Here is a 24,711-nt window from a genome sequence, read left to right as displayed (position 1 = left end):
AACAACTGTTTAAGGCAAAAAAGAAAAAGAAAGAAGCAGAGAAAATGACTAATAAAGAGTGATATTTATGAAAGAGTACTATAAAAATTAAAATTGTTTATAAGGACTAAATATTCAAACATAAATTTAAAAATACCCTATTGTCCTTATCCAAACCTCCAACATTTTCTCCTATGTTCCCTCCTACATTTTATTTTTAAACTAATGCGAATCAACAAATTTTACTAAATTAAATCCGATTTCTCTCAAAGTTTTCAACCTACATTAAAACCAATTTAAAAAATATGAAAACATTGTTTATTTATATAAAAATTAAATTTTTATTTTCCTTATAAAAAAGTAACATTTTCTTTTTAAAATTAAAAATAAAAATTATATAATTTTATTAAAATTTAGATTATTATATAATTTATTGTATACATGGTAATAAAAAATTCAGAGAAATTTTTTATTACTTATTATTTTTATTTTATAGGAAATTTATATAAGATTTTAAAATAAAAATACATGTGGTGTTAAGAAATTTAATGAAATCATTTTCTTTAAATTTTTAAGATTTTTTATATAATAAATTATATAATAATCTAAATTTTAATAAAATTATATAACTTTTATTTTCAATGAAAGTCTGTGATGGTTTTATAAAGAAAATTTTAACTTTTGATAAAGAAAATAAAACCTTAATTTTACATGATTGAACAATATTTGAGTTTTTTTTAATTGATTTTTATGTAAGTTGTAAATTTTGAGAGAAATCATGTTTAATTTAGTGAAATTTATTAATTCACATTAGTTTTAAAAATAAAATATAGGAGGAAATATAGGAGAAAATGTAGGAGGCCCGAATAGGAACAATGTAGTATTTTTAAATTTATATTTGAATATTTGGTCTTTTTAAATATTTTAATTTTTATGATCCTTTCTTTTAAATATCACTTCCTATTGTTCTTTTTTTCTAATTCTCCCAGACAAAAATGATTAGTTTCAGAGCTTGTATGAGCAATTTAATGTAATCTACTAATTTATTGCCTTTCTTATTGCTCCCACTTCATTTGTACTTTACTATTTATTGCTGAGAAGGAAAAAACTCTGGCAACACCACTTTTGGAGTTTTGGTCCATGGGACCCGACATAAGTTCGGGTTGGTTGAGCCGGGTGGGCTACCCGTCCGTGAACGTGTGAGCTGTCTACCCTGTTATCTGAATCTAAACGGAGCAGCCAAAAATCTCCCGCCATGAACATGAAGGCTCAAGATATTCTCTCACCTCCACCTCCGCTAACTCGTGTTCCCTTCCTCATCCCAACCTCCATCAGCTCTCTCTCAGTCCCCCATCCTCTAATTCGCTTTCAACCTCTGAGGTTCTCTCTCAGGTCTTCCAATGCTTTCAAACTCCGAGCCTTCTTCAAGTCCCCTAGCTCATTTTTCCATGCCGGCTCCCAGCTCTCCGATGCAGAGCAAGAGGAAGACGACTATGAAGAAGAAGACGAACACGACGACGACGATGATGTGGCGGCCGATGAGTACGATGACGTCTCTGGAGATGTTTCTGACGGCGTCGTATCAGGCGACGAGGAGAGTGACGTGTTTGGGGCTGAGACTACTCGACACGAGGCCAAGTGGCAGATAGTAGAGAAGCTCCGCAATGAGGTTAGAGAGTTCGGCGAGGAGATTATTGACGTCGATGAGCTCGCTTCGGTTTACGATTTCCGAATCGATAAATTCCAGGTTCTGTATCGGTGGAGTTCTTTGTTTTCTTTATAGTCTTTTTTGGTTTTCATTTTTCCTTACCGCTTTGTAGTACAAGTGATTGATTGTAATGGTTGGGCTTCTGGTAGCGGCTTGCAATTCAAGCGTTTTTAAGAGGTTCTTCAGTTGTGGTTTCTGCGCCTACAAGTAGCGGGAAGACTTTAATTGCGGAAGCTGCGGGCGTGGCAACAGTAGCTAGAGGAAGGCGAATATTCTATACCACTCCACTCAAAGCATTGTCCAATCAGAAGTTTCGCGAATTCCGGTATCAAAATGGCAAATAATAGAGTGTTTAATGGATTCTTTTCAAGTATGATGAAAGAGTCTTAACATCATCATAGTAAAAGCTAATTAATTTCAAGTTAATCCTTGATTTTAGGGAGACTTTTGGCGAAAGCTATGTTGGCCTTCTTACAGGTGATTCTGCAGTCAACAAGGATGCACAGGTTTTGGTGATGACTACGGAGATATTACGCAACATGTTATATCAGAGGTGCATTATATTTAGAGTGGGATAACAATCAAGAATAGAAGAGCTTTTGTGCAGTCAGTGTACCGACAAACTAATAATTTGATCCTAACTTACGTCGAGACTTGAATAAATAATCGTGCTCTATGTTTCTTTTGGCGCTATAAAAAATTATAAGTTCTATGATTTTTTTTCTTCATTTTTGGTGATTTGATTTTGACGATATAATCATCATTGTTTTCACCTGAACTCCTTTGATGACATTACCATCCACTGTTGTTTTAGTATAGCTAGCTATGCTGTCCGAAAGTTATGGTATCAATAGAATTCCTGTTTCAGAGAATTAATTTTGATATTCATGCAGCGTTGGTAATGTGTCTTCGGGAAGCGGACTTTTCCATGTTGACGTGATTGTTTTGGATGAGGTTCATTACCTCAGTGATATATCCCGTGGTACAGTTTGGGAAGAGATTGTAAGCACAATTCATTGTCTTTGGCTCATGCATGGCTTGCATTAGTACTTTCATATTACTCATACGGTCATACTGTATGCTCAATCACTCGCTACAGGTTATTTATTGCCCCAAAGAAGTTCAACTTATTTGTCTGTCAGCAACTGTGGCAAATCCAGACGAGCTAGCTGGTTGGATTGGTCAGGTATTCAGATTATTCTGATAGTCATTGGTGTCTATTACAACTATAAGATACCTCGGTTTATAACTTGGTTACCGCAATCATTTGAATTTTTATGTAGAGAAAGATGATCGCATAAACAAATTTTCCGTGAAATTACCGTCTTGATCAACACATCCTAACTCTGGTGTAATTTTCCATAAAATGAGAAATGCGAAATGTGCCTGGCAACAAAAGTCAAATAGTATATCAAACTCAGTGTCCTGTAATTTTTTTTCCAGCTCTCTCACAAGGCTAGATTTGTGTTGCAACCTCTCCCCTTGCAACTGTAAGAGTGGCATTTCCTTTATTGAGAGCTTTTTTTTTTTTTTTTTTTGGTGCTTTCAGATTCATGGACAAACAGAGCTAGTAACATCATCAAAACGCCCAGTTCCATTGACCTGGCATTTCTCCACAAAAGCATCTTTACTACCACTACTTGATGAGAGTGGAACGCGTATGAATAGGTACAACCTAGAAGCTTCATTGCATTCATTTGGTTTAATTGATGGTGGATCGCATTATACTATGTCAGCCAGTAGTCAATGATAAGATGGAGTTCCATTCGTTTTCACTTGCCATAGCTAAATATTTTAGATTTTATAGCATAGAGAATAAAAATTTGTTCTTGAGCAGCATCAGAGCTTCCTAGCATTCATGCATGGTGAATATTTCCTTTGACTTTGAGTGATTCACTCGATCAAATCTTGTCTGCTTCCTATTCTCCAAATGTGTCAAAGGGCAGACAACATCCGGTTACTGTGATGAAACTAAACTTTATTATGGTGCTGATTGTGTGCAATGTGAAGGTAGCATTGTTTCATGGTGTTTGTTGATGAATATAGTGGCACAAGTGACAATGACGTGGTTGATAATTCTCATTGGGAGCAGAAGCTGCTGCCGCATTGGCCAATGATATTAGTGCTTTGATTTGCAGGGTTCTTGCTGCTCAAGTGCATGATAATTGTTAGGAGGTGCATTGTGCACAGAGCATTCAACAACCATTGCTAAGGAATAACTGTTTGAAATTTTCACCTAGTGATGAAGCATGGGTGGCCATGATCGTTGGCACTCTAACTTGCTGGTGGTGCTCAACAATGATTGCAGCATATTGTGTTTGTATGTGCTTGTGCTAAAAAAATGATATACCAGTGGTTGGGGCTGTGGTGATGGTATCAGCAGGAGCTTTCGGGGCAAATGGTGTTGCTTGTTATTTTTGCTGAATGATAAATCATGTTGAGGGGTAAAGATAGTGATAATGGGAAGATTTTTGGGTGGAATAATGGATAGGGGAGTTATGAGTGCATGTATGTAAAAGGATTTTTCTGCAAAAGTATTCCCCCCCCCCCCCAAAAAAAACCCCCCGCTATAACACTATCATATAACAGATTGAAGATTAAATATTAAGATCATTTTTAGCTAAGTTAGATCAAATGGTAACGTAGCTTCTTCCTTTTTTTCGAACAGGAAGCTGTCGCTCAATTACTTACAACTGCAAACATCAAGGTTTAAGTCTTACAAGGATGATTGGACTACAAGAAGAAAATCTAGAAAACGCGGAACTCACACAAGCTATGATAGTGATGATAGCATGTCTGAACAACGTTCTCTTTCGAAGAATGATATAAATGCAATTCGTCGATCACAAGTAGAGTTTCCACATCAATTATATTAAAATGCTTTTTATATATAACAAGGTTATAGTAGGTATTTGTTCATTGTCTTCCCAATTTTGATTTTCCGAGTGTAATGGGGAAATCTAGCCATATTTGTCCAAAAATTATTCCTGAACCCTGGAAATAGGTTGGGGTTATATAATATACATAGCCTAAAAGAAAACTCGTTAGCTTTGTATTTGTAATAATCGAATTACATTTCAAATATGATTTTTTTTTCCAGGTTCCTCAAGTCACTGATACATTATGGCACCTTCAGGAAAGAAGTATGCTGCCAGCTATCTGGTTTATTTTTAGCAGGAAGGGTTGTGATGCCTCTGTGCAATACCTTGAAGACTGCAAACTCTTGGATGAGTGTGAGACAAGTGAGGTTGAGCTTGCCTTGAAGAGGTTCCGTGTTCAATATCCTGATGCCGTGAGAGAAACAGCGGTGAAAGGGCTTCTACAAGGGGTTGCTGCTCATCATGCTGGGTGTTTACCTTTGTGGAAGGCATTCATAGAAGAGTTATTTCAGAGGGGCCTTGTCAAGGTTGTTTTTGCTACAGAAACTCTTGCTGCTGGAATTAATATGCCTGCCAGAACAGCTGTTATTTCGTCCCTTAGCAAAAGGGGTGATAGTGGGCGTATTCAATTAAGCTCAAATGAATTGCTTCAGATGGCTGGGCGTGCTGGACGCAGGGGCACTGATAAAAGTGGCCATGTGGTCCTTGTCCAAACTCCTTATGAGGGTGCTGAAGAGTGCTGCAAGATTCTATTTTCTGGACTTCAACCTCTAGTGTCACAATTTACTGCGTCATATGGAATGGTTTTGAATCTTCTTTCTGGTGTAAAAGCCATTCATAGGTCAAATGAATCAGATGACACAAGACCGTACTCGTCAGGGAGAACTTTGGAAGAAGCCAAGAAATTAGTCGAGCAGAGTTTTGGAAATTATGTCAGCAGCAATGTTATGCAGGCTGCTAAAGAGGAAATCACTAAAATCGAGAAAGAAATTGAATTACTGACATCAGAAATCACTGATGAGGCCATAGATAGGAAAAGTAGGAAGTCTCTGTCGGAGGCGGATTATAAGGAGATTGCAGAATTACAAGAAGAATTAAGGGCAGAAAAACGAGTTCGGACTGAGTTGCGAAAACAGATGGAAGCAAAGAGAATTTCTTCCCTGAAACCTTTATTGGAAGAGGCTGAAAGTGGACATCTGCCATTTTTGTGCTTGCAGTACAAAGATTCTGATGGAGTCCAACATTCAGTTCCTGCCGTATTTCTGGGGAAGGTCAACTCTCTTAATGCTTTAAAGCTCAAAGACATGGTTTCTACTGATGACTCGTTCGCATTAAATTTAATAGATGCCGAACCTAGTGAATCTGATTCTGACCTGAACGAGGATCTTGAACCATCATATCATGTGGCTCTTGGTTCAGACAATTCCTGGTATCTGTTTACAGAGAAGTGGATTAAAGCCGTATATAGAACAGGCTTTCCTAACGTTCCATTGGCCCAAGGAGATGCTTTGCCTCGTGAAATTATGAGTGCGCTTCTTGACAAGGAGGCCATGAAGTGGAATAAGCTCGCTCACTCCGAACTTGGTGGTATGTGGGTCATGGAAGGATCTTTAGAAACATGGTCTTGGAGTTTAAATGTTCCTGTTTTGAGTAGTTTTTCTGAAGACGATGAGCTACTACAAAATTGTCAAGCCTACAGAGATGCCATCGAAAAGTATAAGGACCAAAGAAATAAAGTCTCACGCTTAAGGAAAAAGATATCACGCACTGGTGGCTTTAAAGAATACAAGAAAATCATAGACAAGGCCAAGTTTACCGAGGACAAAATTAAACGGTTGAAGACTAGATCAAAACGATTGATTAATCGGATAGAGCAAATTGAACCCTCTGGTTGGAAGGAGTTTCTGCAGGTCAGCAATGTCATACATGAAACCAGGGCTTTAGATATCAACACACACGTCATATTTCCACTTGGCGAAACTGCTGGCGCAATTCGCGGAGAAAATGAACTGTGGCTTGCAATGGTCCTTCGCAATAAAATCTTGTTAGAACTGAAGCCTGCAGAACTTGCTGCAGTGAGTGCAAGTTTGGTTTCTGAGGGTATCAAGCTCAGACCCTGGAAAAACAACAGCTATATATATGAGCCTTCTACAACAGTAACCAATATCATTGATTTCTTAGATGACCAAAGAAATGCCCTTTTGGAAATCCAGGAGAAGCATGGAGTGACAATACCTTGCAGCTTAGATGGCCAATTTTCTGGTATGGTTGAGGCCTGGGCTTCTGGGTTGACATGGAGGGAAATTATGATGGATTGTGCCATGGACGAAGGCGATTTAGCTCGCCTCCTTCGAAGGACCATCGATCTCTTAGCTCAGATTCCCAAGTTGCCAGATATTGATCCATTGTTGCAGCGCAATGCATTAGCCGCAGCTGATGTTATGGACCGCCCTCCAATAAGTGAACTAGCTGGTTAGTCTCTCTGCCTCTGCCTGTGTCTGTAAATGACATATTCATTATTTCCAGTGGGTATTGTGCAAGTCGTTTCAGTAGTGGTTGCCTTGGCAAGTTAGGAGTGCCTTTCAAGTTGGCAACGTCAACTGGATCAAGCCATTTCGTCCTCAGATCGACTCACCTGTTAAATCGATAGAATATAGTTGGCAAAAACACATTAAGTGTAAATCACAAAATTAGATTTTAGGAATATTTATGTTGACGTTAAATTTCAGGGTAAAAAGTATATGTTGAAAAGGGGAAGAATAAAATCCGGAAAAAGGATACAGACTTTTTTGCGTGAATAAATACGGACGTTTCTCTCCAAAACAAGGTGTGTGAATGAATGTTAAAAAGGAAAAAGGGGCCTTATGGCAAACATTGCAAATCTCTATTGTTCACGGCACTGCCTTCATTTGGGCTGTTAATTTTTTCATCTTCAATATTTGAAATTTAATTCATCTACAATATTTTTATTTTTTTTATGATATTTTATGTCATTGACCTGGAAAAAGGAAATTATTACAGAGATGCGTATATAGAAATGACGGTTAAAAAAACTGGATTAATCTCAACCCAATTTATTTAATTTTATAAAATTCGCGATGCCTCTTTCGGTCAGGCTCTCTCTTTCGATGACAAAGACTAATTTGTTGTTTCATTTTTCTAAGTATTTTTATACAAGTCAAAATAAAATTTTTCTCATATATTTACTAATTATTTTTAAAATCATGGTTTAATTTTCACCTAACTACCTTATTGAACTCTTAAAACCTAAATATATTGAATGTCCAAAATAACCTAGTTATTGGAATGATGGCCTTATTGTGGTTTAGTCCTTTATTTATTTTTTTTTTTAATGGGCAAGATGAACTTGCTAAAGATAAATCAGTACAACACAACAACTACATTTAGACCCTATCTAAACGTAGGTGATCAAAACATCTAGGATGGGGTTCGTTTAAAATCTTCATGTCCTCCACGATATGATGTGCTTCTCTTGCCAGAAAATCTGCACACTGTATGGACTCTCTAGGTGCATATTTAAGTTCAATTTCCCATTTAGAGAATATCAGCCTCCTTCCTTCTATGATCTCTGTTCTAAAAAGATGGTGTCCTCCACTGTCTGTCATGAGTAGGTGGATAGCCTCAAGTGAGTCAGTATAGACCAACACTTTGTCAAAACCTTGTTGTTTACAGATTTGAAGTCCAGTGATAATCCCAAGTAGTTCTGTTGTGGTTGAGGGAACACGTCCAAGTCATTTCTGAAAACCTGCAATCCAATTACCGTTCTCATCTCTTATGGTTCCACCGCATGTAGCTTGCCGTAGATTATTCACCGAGCCATCTGTGTCGAGTCAAAACACTCCCGTTGGCGGAGGTGACCATCGCGATTGCTGCTGGTTGAGTTGGAAGATTTGGTGTTTGAACTTCCCTTGATTAGTGTATTCCATTAGTAAGTAGCGGCAAGTGTTAAGAATGTCCTGTGCTGAAGATCTGTGCCCCTCCATTACTCCTCTGCATATATTCTTCCAAGGGATCCAACAAACTGTGCTAAAAGTTTTGGCCCAGGGCCAACGGGCAAATTGGTGCTTTCCCAGCTCTTGTGAGAGGTTTCTCCTTAGCCAGACCTGCAAATTCAAACAAGAATAAAAGTTTTCCAGATGGTTAGGTTTAATAATTTATTCCATATATCTCTCGCTATCTCACAGTCACGCAGGATATGCAAAGTGTTTTCCTCTCTTTGACACTCAAAAGGGCACTCAACACTCGTGTTTATCCCTATGCTGGCTCTAAGAAGGTTGGTTGGTAATCTCTCATGAAACGCCTGCCAAAGAAACATTTTCATTTTCTCCGGGACCGGAAGTTTCCACAATCTTTTCCACCAGATGCCTTGACTTTGGTCGTGTTGGTGATTTATCATTCGATATGCAGACTTGACACTGAAGTTCCCATCATTACTACATCTCCAGATGATTTCATCATCTGAGTTACCACTAGGGGGCTTAGCATTCCATAGTATGTTGATGACCCACTTTGGAAAGAAAACCTCCCAGCACTGTACGTTCCATGACCCATTGCTTCCAACAAAATCTTTAACTCGTGCACTAGGATTTATTAAATGGAAGTTTCTCTCGGCCAAATGGATGAGAGGTTCCTCCAACGATGACCATTTCTCCCACCAAAATAAAGTGTTGTTTCCACTATTTATATGCTTCCCAAGCCTTGCATAGAATTGATCCCCCACAGATGTAATACTGTGCCATATTATGGAGGAGTTTGGTTTTTTGATCACTACTGGGTAGTCACCGTCTCCACACCCATATTTCTTTTTGAGGCATTGAACCCATAGAGCATCTGGCTTTGTCATGATTCCCCAGCATAATTTCATGATGAAAGCAATGTTTTGGTATCTTAGGTCTTTTATACCCAGTCCCCTCATTTCTTTCTCCTATTTAATTTTCTCCCATGAAATCAGATGCATTTTCCTTCCCTCATGGAATTGATTCCATAGGAAATTCCGACTACATTTCTCTATCTCCTTTAGGATTCCTATAGGAAGCAACATGGTTTGCATTTGGCAGCTCGGTAGCGCTGAGATTACCGATTTGATTAGAATGGATCTACCAGCCATCGTCAGAAAATTTGCCTTCCAACCTACTAATCTCTTTTGAACCTTGTGTATGATTGGGAGATGTATAGCCTTCATTAGTCTTTTATGTAACAAAGGAATTCCAAGGTACTTCCCCAAGTCACTAGTTATACCAATGCCTAGTTGTTGGCTCAATTCTCTTGCCCGGTGGAAACTTACATTTTTTGAGAAAAAAGCCTTTGACTTGGCTAAGTTAATTCGGTGACCTGAAGTATCACAAAAGGTCTGCATTATATCGCGCATCACACTTATCTGATCACTTGAGGCTTCTCCAAACAAAAACAAGTCATCTGCAAAGAATAGATGAGAAATGGTTGGTCCTGAATTACTCAATTTTATCCCTTCCCAGTTCCCCTGTTCCACTTCTCTTAAGATCACTTGCCCCAATCGCTCTATGCATAAAACAAACAGATAAGGACTGAGAGGATCACCTTGCCTTACTCCTCTTGTTGGTTTGAACGAGTGAGGTCACTCCGTTCCACACGACTTTCATAGAGGCTAAAGAAGTGCAAGCCATGATAAGGTTAACCATGCCCTCTTTGAGACCTAAGGTAAGTAAAGTTTTCCTCAAAAAACTCCAATCCAGGCAGTCATAGGCTTTTTCTATGTCGACTTTAATGGCCACAAAACCTTTCCTTCTTTTCTTATTCCTCATAATATGGATTGCTTTCTGGGCTATGATCACATTGTTACTCCCTTGTTCCAACTATAAAACTGCATTGTTGGGGCTGCACAAGGTAACCCATCACTCGTTTGAGCCTATTTGCAATGATTTTGGTTATAATCTTGAAGCTTGCATTGCATGATGATATCAGTCTCAAATCTGTTAGTTTTTCAGGATTGTCCACTTTGGAATGAGAACAATATGTGTTTTGTTGATTTCACCAATTTTTGTTGGATTCTCCCAAGCCTCCTTAATAAACCTGCATATTTTAGTCCTTTAGTTAATTCTTGTTGGGCAAATGCTACAGAAGCAGAAATTTTCACGCAGCGAAATTATATAAATTATATTTCTCTCTTCATTAATGTAGAGTACAAGTAGCATCCCTTGACATGAATGGATGCCAGATTTTTAATTTTTAAGTAAAGCCCAATTAAGTTTCAGCTCAAGGAAAAAATGGAAAGAGAAATGATTAAATTTGGCTACAATTCTTCATATTTTCTTATTTTTAATTAAAAATTTTTAAAGCTAAATTATATAGAACTTCTTGAACTGGGTTATATTTAAATAGTCTCTGATATTTAAAGTTTTACAATGAATTTTCTTGAATTATGAAATTGTGCAAGTACTAGTAACTACTTTACACTTAATCAGTTTGTTATTGTACCAGTGAAACATGAAAAAGGGACACATCCATTATCGAGTCAGAGGAGATAGGCCAGAATTTTTTTGCCCAAAATAGAATTAATTTGTATGATTACTGTCTTGTTTGGTTAAGCGGTGAGCTTGTTTGAAATCAAATAAGTAATTATATAATCTATGTATATTATTTGGCTGAATTTTTTGAAATCTTGGTAAATCGTAATTTTAATCCCAATCGCGCATTTGAACATAATTTATCATAGCTTTTGCATTAGAAAATCCCAATTGAGGTTTACTACGAAAATTTCTTCCATATACCCTTATTAGTAATTATTATTAAATTAAAATCATATTTAAATAATAAATACTTATGAAAATTATATTAAATTATATTTCTCTTACCTACAACTATTGCTTTTTGATAATTAGATGTCTATAAGTGATTTTAATAAATGAAATTCAAATATAATCTACATTTTTCAAATCACTTATAAAAAAATATCCAGACAAAAATCTTAATTAACAATGTCACTTTTAATTAATGTCACTTATAAAAATCATAATTTAAAAATTATCATTATCTAAAATCATAGTTATTCACTGTTAATCTGAACGGTTGGGATTTGGGAATCAATAGACGCCTTAATTTTTCAACGAGTAACATTAAACAATTTCGGGAAAGTTTTGTACAACTTAACCAATTTTCAATTAAAAAATCACATTTTTGTCACGGTATGAAAATAATCTATTATTATATTTTTATTGTGCGTCTTAATTCAAAACACCCAGTGAGTACTTTATCTTGAAAAATGAAACTTAAAACGGACCCATTGTTCATCGGAGGCAGGATTGTTTTTTCAACCCGATACAACCTTTTTCCCCTTTGAAGCCCATTTGATTCTTTCTGAGACCATATGCAAATTAGTGGACCCGCTAGTTACGCATAGCCCTTACCATGCTGTACACATGGAATTCGATTGCCATTGAAAAATCACAATTTATAATTTGTCACCGGAAAAAATATATTCATAAAAATAATTATCACCACTCAAATTTAAATAAAGTCCTTTTATGTAATTTCACATAACCATCACACTATCACATTAACCAAATCAATTAAAATTATTAATATCACCAAAACCTACAGATTTATTCCTCGGTTATTTTAGGAAGATTCAAACTTTAATTTCCGATCTACCCCCTTATCCCATCATCATTATTTGAATCAGACTCAGCCAAAATCTATGGGATTCTATTCCAATATTTTCCCCTCCAGTTTTTCACCGCGCAAAATCTGGAGTCAAGTGGACTAACTATCAGACAACTCAAATAAGCATATTCCTAAAGGCTCATTCAAGTACATTCGTGAAGCTATAATAAAATGGATCTTTCTTAACGGAAAGGGGTTTGGGATTTCAGAATTCCATGAAGATATTTTTGTATTTTTAGCCAAAGAGAGAGATGATAATATCGAGTGGGACCCCGAGTGACTATGACCGTGCAAGACATTTCCCAAAACTGGAGGCCAATTGCAGCCACAGAATATTTCATTTTGTCAATAACAGGAAAGAGAGAAGGAAAAAAAGCAGCAGCAGCAGCAGCAGCTGAAGATGAGGGAAGAGAAGGCTGTAATTAAATAAGATAATAACAAATATGGATGAATGGAATGAAATATGAAATGTGATCTAGTTATATCACAAATTACCTCTATTTACATGATTCTGACTCATCAGCCACAAAATAACAGTATCTGACCGAGCCCTATCTTTCCCCTTCCGTAAACTTTCGCTGCTGGTGTTGAAATGTGAATGTTCAACAAACACAACCTAAGAAAAAGCATGACTTGCTCTGCTCATTGCAACGTGATTCACTTCTTTTCTGGGGTCAGTGTTGCTTGCACAAGTCACTGAACTTAAGGGGCAGCCTCCGTAAATGCACTTCCCATTATGTGTGCTTCGTTTTATAAAATTACTAGCTTGAGAACACCTAATGACAACAAATATTCTTTTTCTTGAAAAGGAAGAGAGAGAAGAAGAAGCACAACTTTCATGTTACTTGAATGCAAATTCAGTTCTTAGTACCAGCTTGAATCAAAATAAGTTTTTTTTACAACTCAACACAAAATGACTGGAATATTAAGTATTTTTACTTAATCTTTGTCCCTTTTTCCCCAAAAGATATTTTCCCACTTCCCTTCCAAGCATGTGTTCAGTTATGCAGCAAGCCAGCAAACTGCACAGGGAAATAAACAAGACAGGAACGATACATACCATATCCAGCACAACGAATGGCATCACGTGATGGAAAATAATCTCCGGAACCGCTGTCCTCTCCTTGAACAAACGTTTTTAGAATTTGTCTGCTCATGACATAATCTGTTCTGATGCAAAGCTTTCCTTTTCCTTCTCATTCGAAATAAAAAGTCTTCTGTATCTAAAACGTATGAAACCTAAAAACATATAACGTGTTCCAAGAACAAAAAAGAGAAGCGGCAATTCAGTAACACAACTAAACAGGCATCAAACTCTAATCAGCTGCAGTATATAAGCAAAAAGTGCAAAAGCAAAACCACAGGCAGAGGAGTACATGCATACATTTACAGAATATGCAGAAACAAATGTTCTTTTAAATTACCTTAGATGAACTGCAAGCTATCTTGCACTCCAGACCATTAATAACTTGCAATCCTTCCATGGCCTGACTTGAAAGTTCATCACCACAGGCATATTTGCGTTTATTCCTGCAAAAACAAATAGGTGCAAATTTTACCCACAAGCTTCAACATGCAACTGCACCTCCAATTTTCCTCCCTTAATAGATACCTCTTCAAGAAAATTCCTGACTTCTTTTTTTCGGGAAAAACAGAAAGGAAGTCATTGTGCAAATAGGCTGAGAAGTTAGGGTCCATAGACACAGCAGTTGCCTCAGGTTTATCATGTCCATAGTCCATCAACTGAATAGATAATCGTGTTGGTGTAGATGACTGTATGAACAAAGAATAATGGAAAGTAAAACTTCTAGCAATATTTACATAAACTTCCACTCAAAGAAAGCTGGTTCAGGAAGACATAGGAAAAAAAATAGAAACTTACACATTCAATACGGTATATGATCTCATCATGAAGAAGAACTCGAGCATTTTCATAATAAACTATATCAAAAAATCTTCCAGATTTTCTTGATTTCTCGTATGAATGAAGTTGGAGAAGCTTGTTATCCATCTCATCCGTAGCAACTGCTTGCAGCTGAAATAAATAAAGTCACCTTTTAGAAACAGAAAGAAAAATGAACTGGCAACGAATGGATTAAGATAAAGGCAAGCTTGCACACTTGACCTGTTTAACAAGCTTATATATCAACTTGTCTAATGTAAATAGCACATATGACTGAGTTCCAATAATAGCTCGGCAGTCATCCTCAAACTTTGTGTTGTCAGAAGAACCATCCAGTAGGTTATAAAGGGCAGTCATGAATCTGTAGCGCAAATGAGGACCTCAGGCTTACATAGGTATCCTAACTATTTTCAAATTTGGGACAGAATCCAGCATTCATAGGAGTTATTACCTGCCATATTGATCATTAGAGTTTGCATCATTTGAAGCCCTCCACTTCCTATCCGCAGATGATGAGTTCAACTTTGCTGATTGTATCCTCTCATACAATGTCTGTCAGATTAGGAAAAAAAAATTAAGAGATTGCAATCATACGAACATGTTTGTAGAAAGAGAGAGTGTGGTCCTTACTCGGTGAAGCCTAAAAAGCACATAAAAGGAATCATTTCCATAAAAAACTCTAGAAACCCTCTCTTTCTCATGCAACATAGGGGGAACATGCTTTGCCAGAGGCTTTACAGATAGCAAAAAGCGTTCCGAAAATGGCAATGAGATTCCATCACCTTCCACGTCATTGGCATCAGCCATTCCTTCAGCTTCACCCTCACTCTCAACCTTGTTATCATGTTCCTCATCCTCCTCATGCTCTTCTTGATAACACTCCTCACCATCAGCAGACTCACTTCCCGAAACATGACCATTTTCAGAAGCATTCTCACTGTCCTGTGATGACCTATGAGGACTTCCTTCACCTTCATCAACATCAGCATCATTTTCTCCTGCTGCCTCACCACAACCTTCTTCACATTTATTTTGGTATTGCATACTCACATCACCATTCTTCCCTTTATGCCCTACTGCTGTTAAACTAGTATCTCCATATACTGCAAAGTTATCCTCAAAATCTCCATTAGGAGATAGTTCACCCTCTTCTCTTTCACTTTTGAAGTGTCCAGTAGATTCTTCTTGGTATCTGTGAACTTTGTTGCCTTCTGTGATGGCCCCATTTATAGGTGTAGCTGGTCTTGTAGAATCGCCAACCTGAGTCATGATTAACAAATGTTCAGTATCTTACTGCAGATGATGCCAAGTACAATGATATATCCAGGTGATACACTAACAAAATCATTGAAGGAGCGGGAAAAAAAATAGTCTTGAAAAAGCATTAGCATTTTGACATGCTCAGTACTCAACCATATTAAACAAGTTTATGATCCTTCCCCTTGCATGCAGGTTCAAATGCGCCTTGACATTTTGGGTGAAAATTTAAAACTAAAAGGTTTGGGAAGAAACGTGCCCACTTTAAGTACCACAGGATTCACTTGTGGCTACACAATGTGGTATTCCGTCATAGCATCGTCTTTGAAGAGCTGACATCCTCAACAGCTTCCCTCTGGCACTCAGTTCAGCCACAAAGTTTTACTCTCTGCAGGTAGCTCTTTTCATGAAGACTAGTTCAATTCTCTCTTTCTTTTCTTTTCTTTGTCTCCCCCCCCCCCCCAAAAAAAAAAAGTAAGGCCAGTCCAATTCTTATACCAACAGATAGAGTGGTAAGCGAATATGGGAAACTGACCCTTGAAAACTTGTAAGGGGGAAGAACTATGCCACTTAAGTAGCACATGAATTACTTGTCGCCACCTAATGTGGGCTATTAAATTCAAAATATGAGTTAAAAATATAACAACTCAAATTACTGAGTCAATTGACTTCAATTGCTATGATACTGCAGGGCATAATGCAATCATAAGTGGCGCATAAAGAGGTAATGCATGAACTCATGCATAAAAACGATCCTTTCACCCCAAAATTCACAAGAAATATATTTCTCTCCACCATATGCTAAGCACGATTAAGTTAAAACCTGACAATATTCAATTCAACTTGAAATGAAACATACAGGAATTTTTCAAAGAGTTAAGCCATACCTCTGTTGAAGGAAAATGTCCTCCCTCAGCTGCAACATTACCAGGTCTCGATGGAGTAGCAGTAAGCCCTTGCCGCCGCCGGGGGGGGGGGGAAGAAAAGAAAAGATGGATCTCAGGCCCATTCATTCTCAGAATGCTACAGTTGAAAATCAAAAGGGAACCCGATAATAAAGGCCTTGTTTGTTTTTGTTCTCAAAAAAAAAAAAACCTTGTTGGGTAACTTGTTTTTAATTAAGTGTTCAAAAAAAAAAATCTGTTTTTAAAAACTAAAAAACCAAAACAATTTTTAGTTGTTTTCTTGTTTTTGTTTTTGCATTTCTTATTTTTATTTGGAAAAATTGTGAAACTCTTTCTTTTGCGCTCGATGGCTTTTTTCCCATTTGAGGATTTGAGTTCTCATCAAAGCTTCAACCTCCGGTCTTAGTATGTTTATTTTCAAATTTAATTTTTCTGAACAATTATCCAAACAGATTGTTTTGTTTTTTTGTTTCCAAAACTCGTTTTATAGAAAAATTTTACAAAATTTTTTTGAGAACCAAAAAAAAAAAAAAAACCAAAAACAGAAACAAACAGGCCCAAAGTTTCTAAAAAAAGGGTAGAGTAACTAAGAAGTAATGCTAACTTTCTTAATGCAAGTTACCAACCTGATGCATTATCTATATTTGTTCTCCCATTACTTTGCTCCATTCCAGAAGCCATCGAGGCATTCACATTTGCTAACCGCTCGTTGGAATGACCTTGTTTGTTGGCGACTGATACCTCATCATGCATGGATGAATTTACATGCGTTGCCTCATGACGTTTACTGTAGTCCAAAGTTTCAGTCTTGGAATTCGACTTTTCTAATGAAATACTTTCATCCCCATTTCCAGATGTATTTAATTGTCTTGAGTTCATTACATTTGCAACTACAACAGGACTACTATCACTGCCACCAAAACTTGCATTGCCAGTGCCACCTTTCACAGAATTATGCTTAGCCTTGACAACATCTTCTGTATCCTCAGCACCCTGGGGTCGAGAAGGAACGCCAAGCATTGGTTCTAAAAACGTTGTCCAAATCTTCATGACTTTATCCAACTGTTCAGTTGTACAAACTTCTCCACAGGAATATTTTATGAGTTGATACAGATCTTCATGAATATCTGGGTCTGGATACTCAAATTCCAAATTTGGAATAATAGGTCGTCTATTTCCAGCAGCAATTGCAAGAAGAACATCATCTTCTTTGTGCTTCTTCTCACTAATTTCTTTTATTTCAGCCAGTAAGGCTGTAGGAGAGGGAAAAAAGGAAAAAAAATCAGGTGAATGAAAAGGACCTCAAATATATGGAATAATCCACTGCATTTAAGAAAGAATATACTGCCAAAAATAACCTTAAGTTGTGATTAACGGATGTTATTAACCAATATCCAGGCCAAATGCATGTTGTGGTAAATATAATGCACAAAGAATTGTTCCAACCAGCATTTGTTTTGACGGGGGAAGGGAAATAAGTGGATATGATAGAAAAGAGCAAGAAACCAACGCCAGGAATTGTAGAGGTGTTAACAGAAAAACTACATTTCATACAAAAAGAACGAGGATGATATCCAAAGTTAATGTTTCTTTGTTAAAACAAAGTTAATAATTTGGCAGCCTAAAAGCAGACTCTGTAATTTAAATATGACAAGCCTCATGTATCCCATTTTATTGGAAGGATTACTAAGATATTACCTTTTGTGCTCAAGCTTTTTGTATCCTGTTGCTTAAAGTAGAAGCTGCGATGATCAAGAGATTTATGATAATTCTTAGCATATATTTCAGCCCAAACTTTATTAAAATCTGCACGACACCTAGCCCACTCTTCTTGTTTCTGCTTCAAACGGCTTAATATGACAGGTAAAGCTAGAGGTGCATTCTTTCTCAACACCTCCATCACATCAAGTGCATGATCACCATATAATCGTTCAACGCACCTTCGATTTAGAGCTAAAAGAACAGAGAGAGGAAAAAATCCTATCAGAATATGGAAAACATCCCAAACAAGAAAAATCTGATTGTATGATGGTGCTCTATGAAATTCCAATAATAAATCCTATGACCTGTCAAGTGCTCCTCAATACGAATAGGGCTGTCTGCTTTAATAATATTATTATTGATCTTTTCTAAGAGCTCTTCCACTCTCTTTGTCGTCACATTCACAGACTCTAACAACATATCAAGTTCAAACCTGCCAATGAGGATGAGAGGGGAAAGGTCAGCAAATGCAAGTTTGCACATCTAGAAAGCTTTTGGAAATTACTTCCACTAATCAACACAAAATTAAATTGAAAAGCAGAACAACATGACAATGGTGGCCTTGACCGCTTAAAAAATTGTCAACAAAATAAAAATTTCAAAAGTGGCAAATAAGAACAAAACTCTAACCTGTCATCTTCACATCTAAACAGGCTCTCTTCATACTGATTTTTGCGCATGTGCTTAAAAGAATAATCTTCGCTTCCTGAAGTAACAGAAACCCAATGATCATTCAATAATTCAGCACCAAGCTCAGTTCTCTGGCTGGCCGTGGGTGTTGGATACTGCATGATATAAAAGAACAGGAACACAATCAGCAACAGAATCTCATTTACACATTCCATAAGAAAGAGAAACCAAGAGACTCAGTAAAGAGTACATTTTTTGGTAGGAGACGGTAGCTGGGAGTGCATTGCTCACAGTTAGAAAGGTCTAGCTCGTTTATAGGCTTTGCATAATATTTATCCTTGCTGGAAAATGGATACATCTTAGGACCTGATACATCCTTGCTAATAAAAGGAGAAGATTTGTCCCTTTCTCGCAGTTCGCGATCTCTTTCTTTAACCCGATCATCCCTATCATGATCTCGAGCTCTATCTCTATCCTTGTCCTCTGCCTTTGCTGGCTTAGATGCAATCTCTTCAGTCCAAAAGGACTCTGCCAAATTCAAAATAGTTAGAAAAGTTTGGACCAGAAGTTGGAGCTGAAGTAGTTCAAGCGAGCTGGAGAGCAGAGCAAGAAAAAGGGAAGCATCTATCATTCAGCTAAGAAAATGAATGGACAATCTTACATACTTTTATTCATTACACCGGCAAGGAATCCATCTGCATGAATGGATTTAATGAGAACCACTTATGAACATTAAACTTCAGAGAATTATAAAATAAATTCAATAGTTCAAATATTACCATTCTTCTCACATCTGGACAAAAATTCATTAAACCCCTCCATAAGGTCTGGATATTTTCCCAGTAAATCACCCACCTGATTGAACAATTTACCACGCATTAGCTGTCATATCATATTTCCACTGCCCGTCTATAGTTGAGAGACTCAAGGGAATCAGTTGACACTATGTAAATACTATAGAAGTCAGATCAAGTTTATATTAAACCAAGTGACATAATTCTGAGTTGTCTTGAAGAACAAGTCACGGTAAGACAATTGATCATCAATTTCTATCCTCATTCTCTTTTCATCAAATTTTCTAAAACATTAAAACATGTTCATTAGTCTTTTTATTTCTCTCAGTTTTGCATTGAAATGTTTGGCTAAATCAAAGGTCAGAAAATTGTTCAAATTGAAGTCATCTGTGGCACCGAAAACTGATCATAAATCATGCAGGAGTCAACCATAATTGTTCTTCCATTTCCTAGAATTTGTGCATACACAGATACGTGGGAGAAGTGTCTTGCAAGAAAAGGTTCCCCAGCTCTGACTCTGAGTCAAAAAAATGAATGGTCAAAGCAGAAAAACAAAAGCTGCATAAAAAGTTGATGTTATTCAAAAGTATAAAATAAGATAATCCATTGTTTCATCTTGACTGTTCATCTCTCATCCTATCACTGTATTCATTAAGCTTCTCATTCTCATATTGACAGAACACAATAATTAACTCAGCAGAAGAGAAAACGCCAATTATGCATTTGATCCATACCAAGGATTCCAATTCTTGCCGGGTAATTATTTCCCTGCTATAGATATGTAGACACTTCAAAAATTCCTGATAAACATCGTGATTTCGCAATTTCTCCTTGACTTTTTCACAGAAAGCAAACTCTTGACTATATATACCTGGCATGACAAAAATTTAAGTTAAATAACCAAGTGTATAAGAGATACAAGACATTGCAAAATAAACTTGTTCCCCAAAACAGAATAACAACTAAATTTGGAAAACAATTTTGTACAATTAGAAAAAGGAAAAAAGTTATTGTTGCTTAAACGCCGCTGGTCATGGAAATCAACAAAGAATATATCACACTTAAGAAATGAAGATGATCAAAATCCAATATGCTCATGGCATTTTATTTTTACTTTCTAATAATTTTACCTCCTAGCATTAGAAATGGATAAAAAGTAAAGACAAGTCTTTCCATTAGATAATGAATTTTCAAGTGTAGAATACGAGTTTCTTTTCTTTTCTTTTCTTTTTTTCATTTTGTTCTTTAGCAAATGAGCATGAGACTGATTCCAAACATATTATTTTAACTGCCAGAACACTGTTCATCAAAGAAAAAGTCAGACATTTTTTCAGAAAAATAAAAACACTCAAAACCTAGCACACAAATTGAAGACCAGAATTTGTTATGCACTTACTCTTCACAGAACTTTTGTCATCACAGGCGGATGACATCGGGCGCATGCTCAAATTTTCATCAGAGTCACCACCTTGATGCAATGGTTCAGCACCAGTGTCATCAATCCTACGACCAGATTTCCGTTTGGGGGGGAAGCGCGGCATGTTAAAATCTCGGCTACTATCAGGCCCATAATTTCTATCATCCCGTTCCCCATCTCTCCTATCCCTCTCTTCTCTGAGGTCCTTTTCCTTCTCAGCACGCCTCCTCTGCTCCTTTTCTGCCTTAATCACAACTCTGTCATGATCTGGGTCAGAACGATCAACACTAAGGTCATGATCACCATGAGAATCCACAGTCCTTTCTCTCTGACATGGAGACAAGCCAAAAGTTAACTTGATGATCCATTATGAGATTAGACAAGCTTAAGTATTTGGAGAGAGATAAACCTTTTCAACACTCATTTGCCTTGGCACTGCAGAGCCCCGATCCCGAAGCATAGAGCTCCGGGAAGGAGCATAATGTGTAGATGCCGTTCCTGAAGTATCAGGAAGGAAGTGAGTAAACTCATCAAGAAGATCTGGGTGGTCATGGAAAAGTGAAGCAACCTGAAAAGTGTCCAGTATGTGATTAAAATGCGCATGAAAAAGGAAACTAGGACCTTCAAGAGGGAAAAATAATATAATAAACGAACAGGTCTGACTCCAACAAGATTATGTAGTCCCAAAAAGCAATGAACATACCTCCTGGTAGACCTCAGAGATAGACTTGTTTTCCTTTCTGTACATATTCAATATGTCTAGAAACGACTTGTAGACATGATCATCACCTTGAAAGCGAGACTTCAAGGCAAAAACCCATCAGAGTTAAAATTATCAACTCTCTTATTTGAACATTTTTTATTTGTATGTGTGTGCTTGGGGTGGACCATAAATGTAATGCTTCAATTATTAATTATTTTACCTTAATTTTGTTGACAAAATTTATAGCCTCTTCAAATTCAACAGGCTTCTTTTGTACAGGTTGTTCATCCTCCAAAGGAAGTGTGATTTCATACCCCTTCGGCAAGAAGGTGTTAAATCCCAAAATTAGATCTCTGTGCCCTTTAAACAGTTCCTTCACTCTTGCTATGACACCCACAGTATCAACCCTACAAATCATCCAAAAAAGTGAGCCACACACATACACAGAGAAATCAATTTTCACTTAAAAAAAAAAAAAAAATCTTCCCGCCCGCTGTACATACAACAAAAAAATGATGGGAATTAGAAGTGGGAGTAGGGGAAGAAGAACGATGCAACATGACTAAACCTTTGAGCCTTGAAATCCTTCATGACTTCTAAAAAATCATCATATTTTTCCCTTTTATCTTGAAAAATTTCCTTTACTGCCTTGAGATATGCTAAGGCGTCATTTGTTGTGAGTTTTTGAGCACCTCCATCCATCATCTGGGGCTGCCCCGATCTTCATTCCAAAAAGTCAGAAAACGTTAGAATTAAAAGAGAAATGAAGTACTCAGAAAATTGTCACGCAGATGATAAATCTGAGAGCGCAAAAACAAGTTTCTTTTTAACCAAAAACAATTGTACGGTTTGCACGACTATAAAGGTTAAAAGCGTAAGGAGTACAATTGCCAGTTTTATTTTTCCCCTCTATAGCAGAAAAATAATTAGATTCGAATGTAGTTTAGGGAAAGAAGCATCTGATCATATCTCACAAAGTCAAGTTTGAAAAAGAAAAGGAGAAATAGCTTTAATGAGACTAAACCCAGAACAAAGATGACATAAACAACTATCGAAATGGATCAGCGGTTAGACTCGTCAATCTCACACAAGAAAAAATCATCATGGTACCCAAAAAAAAAAAAAAAAAGAGTTAATCACTTACTGAAAGATGCAATTGTTTGATCAAGCACAAAAATATAGACATGAGCATAATCCAACAAAGAGAAAATTGAAGATGACAAAGATGTATAAACTCACGTTTCTCCCCGGGAAGACATCATGGGCCGTTTAAGTTGAGAGCTCATATAACCATCATCTCTGGACCTCTTCATATCCAACAAGGAAAAAACCTCGCCTCACCCTTCTTCAACACCGAATCATGCATCCAACTCGGATAAAATTCAAAATCCTGCAGACCAGGGTTGCTCATTTGAACAAAAGCAAGAAGCAAACAGCAGATCTAACCAGAAGAAACAAACAGATACGAGAACATAAGCAAGAATTCTAACCCGACCTTTGACACAGATCACCTTCGAAGAGCCAAATCCTGAACGAGAGAACAAAAGCAAATTTTGCATTACTTCAATGTAAAGCAAAGTCAGCATAATTTAAAGCAGAAATATAATTAAAAACAAGGAGACGGCAAATTACAAAGTGATCGTGAAGTTCCCGAACTGCAGAGTCCCAAACAAAAAGCTTTTCTTTTTCCAATATGTGTATATGATAGAAAACAGAGAGAACAAAAACAGAAGCTCTCTGTGTGTATGGCAGAGGTCTGTGTAAATCTTCAAAGTCAACAACAATCTATGATGGAGCGAATACAAAAATTCTGAAACGAAGCTTCTCACTTCAAATTCCCTCTCTCTCAATTTCCGAGAAGAAACAGAATGCAAAAGAGAAGCCACAATGTATAAAAGAGGGGGGGGAGAGGGGAGGGGGAGAGTGCACAATCTGATATACATGGGGATATAATCACACTTAAAAATAGAGAACCAGAAACGGGGTGCTGGAGGCAGTAATTTTTCACCTCCATTTCCCGGTCATCCCCTCGATGTTACCGCTTATAGGCAGTTAAAACTTAATCCTTTTCTTCCACTTGTGAAATTAGGGCTGAGATTCTAACCCTAGACAAGTTATGTGATGGCGTTTTGGGGATTTCAGTAATGAAGAGGCTCGTTCTTGCGAGGCATTGAAGGGAAAAATGCTCATGGGCTGTGTAAGGTTGGTGTGAGATTGTGCGTAGTTGTTGATAAATAGAAATTATAAGGACTTGTTCCAGTGGGTGATGATGAAATTAGGTCTAACAAATGGGTGAGAAAGTAATTAAACCTTAATTAAATTAATTTTGAGCTTATCTTCATGGGGTTAACCCGGCTAGTAGCGAGGGTTAGTAATTAATAGTTCCTCGACTCATGGTTAATTTTTCCTAGGACGTGGCCGTTACTGAAGTTGGAATGGAGCCTGGAACATTACACTCATTCATATTTGCCCTTTTTTTTTCCTTTTGGGTAATGAATGAGATCAGAGTCTCGCGGAAGCCTAGTGCGAGCCCAATTGTATTATTTAGGCCTGTTTGGGGTAGCGCCAAAGCCCAATAGTTTAGGCCCAGGATTTGTTGCTCGTTTGTTTCTCATTAGTTTTTCCCCCATCATTTGTTGATCAATTCAAGAGATGAATTCAAGTCTTTTTTTTTTTTTTGCTATTTATTGGTAAAATTATTTTTGATGTGTGTCTGTATTCGTTTTTTAGTAAATACAGAACATCATTAAGTCAAAATGAAAATTCTTCTAATGTATAAAAAAAAAACTCAAAATGAGAATTACAAGCAAAACTAGATGGACCAATATTCACTATTCAGTTTTCTTCGTCATTTGCTGCCTTTTTGTCAAGGAGATAAAGGACGGTGAGGTATACCAAAATTGCTATCCGTGTGGAGCTTATTAATTAAATAAATATATGAAAATAATAGGAAAGTCGTTTGATAGGACTGATTTGAAGTATTTCAAAAAGTTGTAAAGCTTTATTAGAACAAAAATTATAGGAGTGATATTGAAAACAACTTAGATGGAACCAAAATAGAGTTTTAACCATCAATTAACGTATCACTGAAAATATGAAACTCTCTACAAATATAA

General features: G+C 36.9%; 2 protein-coding genes across 2 annotated transcripts; one reads left to right on the top strand and one right to left on the bottom strand.

Moving 5' to 3' along the window:
- The first annotated feature begins 1,234 nt into the window (after window positions 1-1,234).
- Window positions 1,235-7,289, top strand: LOC114713814 (DExH-box ATP-dependent RNA helicase DExH15 chloroplastic-like). The gene is made up of 8 exons (XM_028898489.1): window positions 1,235-1,726; window positions 1,837-2,012; window positions 2,127-2,240; window positions 2,581-2,689; window positions 2,787-2,873; window positions 3,237-3,355; window positions 4,356-4,536; window positions 4,788-7,289. Exons 1-8 carry the CDS (start codon window positions 1,235-1,237, stop codon window positions 7,041-7,043), a joined length of 3,534 nt encoding a protein of 1,177 aa, XP_028754322.1. The 3' UTR covers window positions 7,044-7,289.
- A 5,213-nt stretch (window positions 7,290-12,502) lies between these two features.
- LOC114713844 (paired amphipathic helix protein Sin3-like 4) lies at window positions 12,503-23,481 on the bottom strand. Its single transcript, XM_028898521.1, has 25 exons — window positions 23,228-23,481; window positions 23,091-23,123; window positions 22,835-22,985; window positions 22,164-22,316; window positions 21,816-22,002; window positions 21,596-21,694; window positions 21,302-21,460; window positions 20,872-21,220; window positions 20,210-20,346; window positions 19,461-19,536; window positions 19,347-19,376; window positions 18,932-19,209; window positions 18,682-18,836; window positions 18,357-18,484; window positions 17,989-18,243; window positions 16,917-17,543; window positions 16,273-16,340; window positions 14,759-15,388; window positions 14,580-14,680; window positions 14,351-14,489; window positions 14,108-14,260; window positions 13,838-13,998; window positions 13,650-13,755; window positions 13,286-13,464; window positions 12,503-13,001 (listed from the first exon to the last, which is right to left on the bottom strand). The coding sequence occupies exons 3-24, from the start codon at window positions 22,906-22,908 to the stop codon at window positions 13,309-13,311; spliced, it is 4,221 nt and encodes a 1,406-aa protein (XP_028754354.1). The 5' UTR covers window positions 22,909-22,985; window positions 23,091-23,123; window positions 23,228-23,481; the 3' UTR covers window positions 12,503-13,001; window positions 13,286-13,308.
- Between the last annotated feature and the right edge of the window lie 1,230 nt (window positions 23,482-24,711).

The sequence above is a fragment of the Neltuma alba genome, unplaced genomic scaffold, assembly GCF_004799145.2.
Source record: "Neltuma alba isolate B1F8T4 unplaced genomic scaffold, ASM479914v2 tig00011475_pilon, whole genome shotgun sequence".
Taxonomy (NCBI): Eukaryota; Viridiplantae; Streptophyta; class Magnoliopsida; order Fabales; family Fabaceae; genus Neltuma; species Neltuma alba.
This window is presented reverse-complemented; position numbering and strand designations above follow the sequence as displayed.

Bases quoted from the DNA above. Each gene is read 5' to 3' on its own strand.
- LOC114713814 (XM_028898489.1), top strand. From the start codon at position 1,235: ATGAACATGAAGGCTCAAGATATTCTCTCACCTCCACCTCCGCTAACT. The intron at 2,690-2,786 runs GTAAGCACAATT...CACTCGCTACAG, and splicing joins GTACAGTTTGGGAAGAGATT to GTTATTTATTGCCCCAAAGA. The intron at 2,874-3,236 runs GTATTCAGATTA...TGGTGCTTTCAG, and splicing joins TAGCTGGTTGGATTGGTCAG to ATTCATGGACAAACAGAGCT.
- LOC114713844 (XM_028898521.1), bottom strand. From the start codon at position 22,908: ATGAAGAGGTCCAGAGATGATGGTTATATGAGCTCTCAACTTAAACGG. The intron at 21,695-21,815 runs GTAAAATAATTA...TTTGCCTTGAAG, and splicing joins ATTTTGTCAACAAAATTAAG to TCTCGCTTTCAAGGTGATGA. The intron at 17,544-17,988 runs GTAATATCTTAG...CCTCTCCTACAG, and splicing joins AAAAAGCTTGAGCACAAAAG to CCTTACTGGCTGAAATAAAA.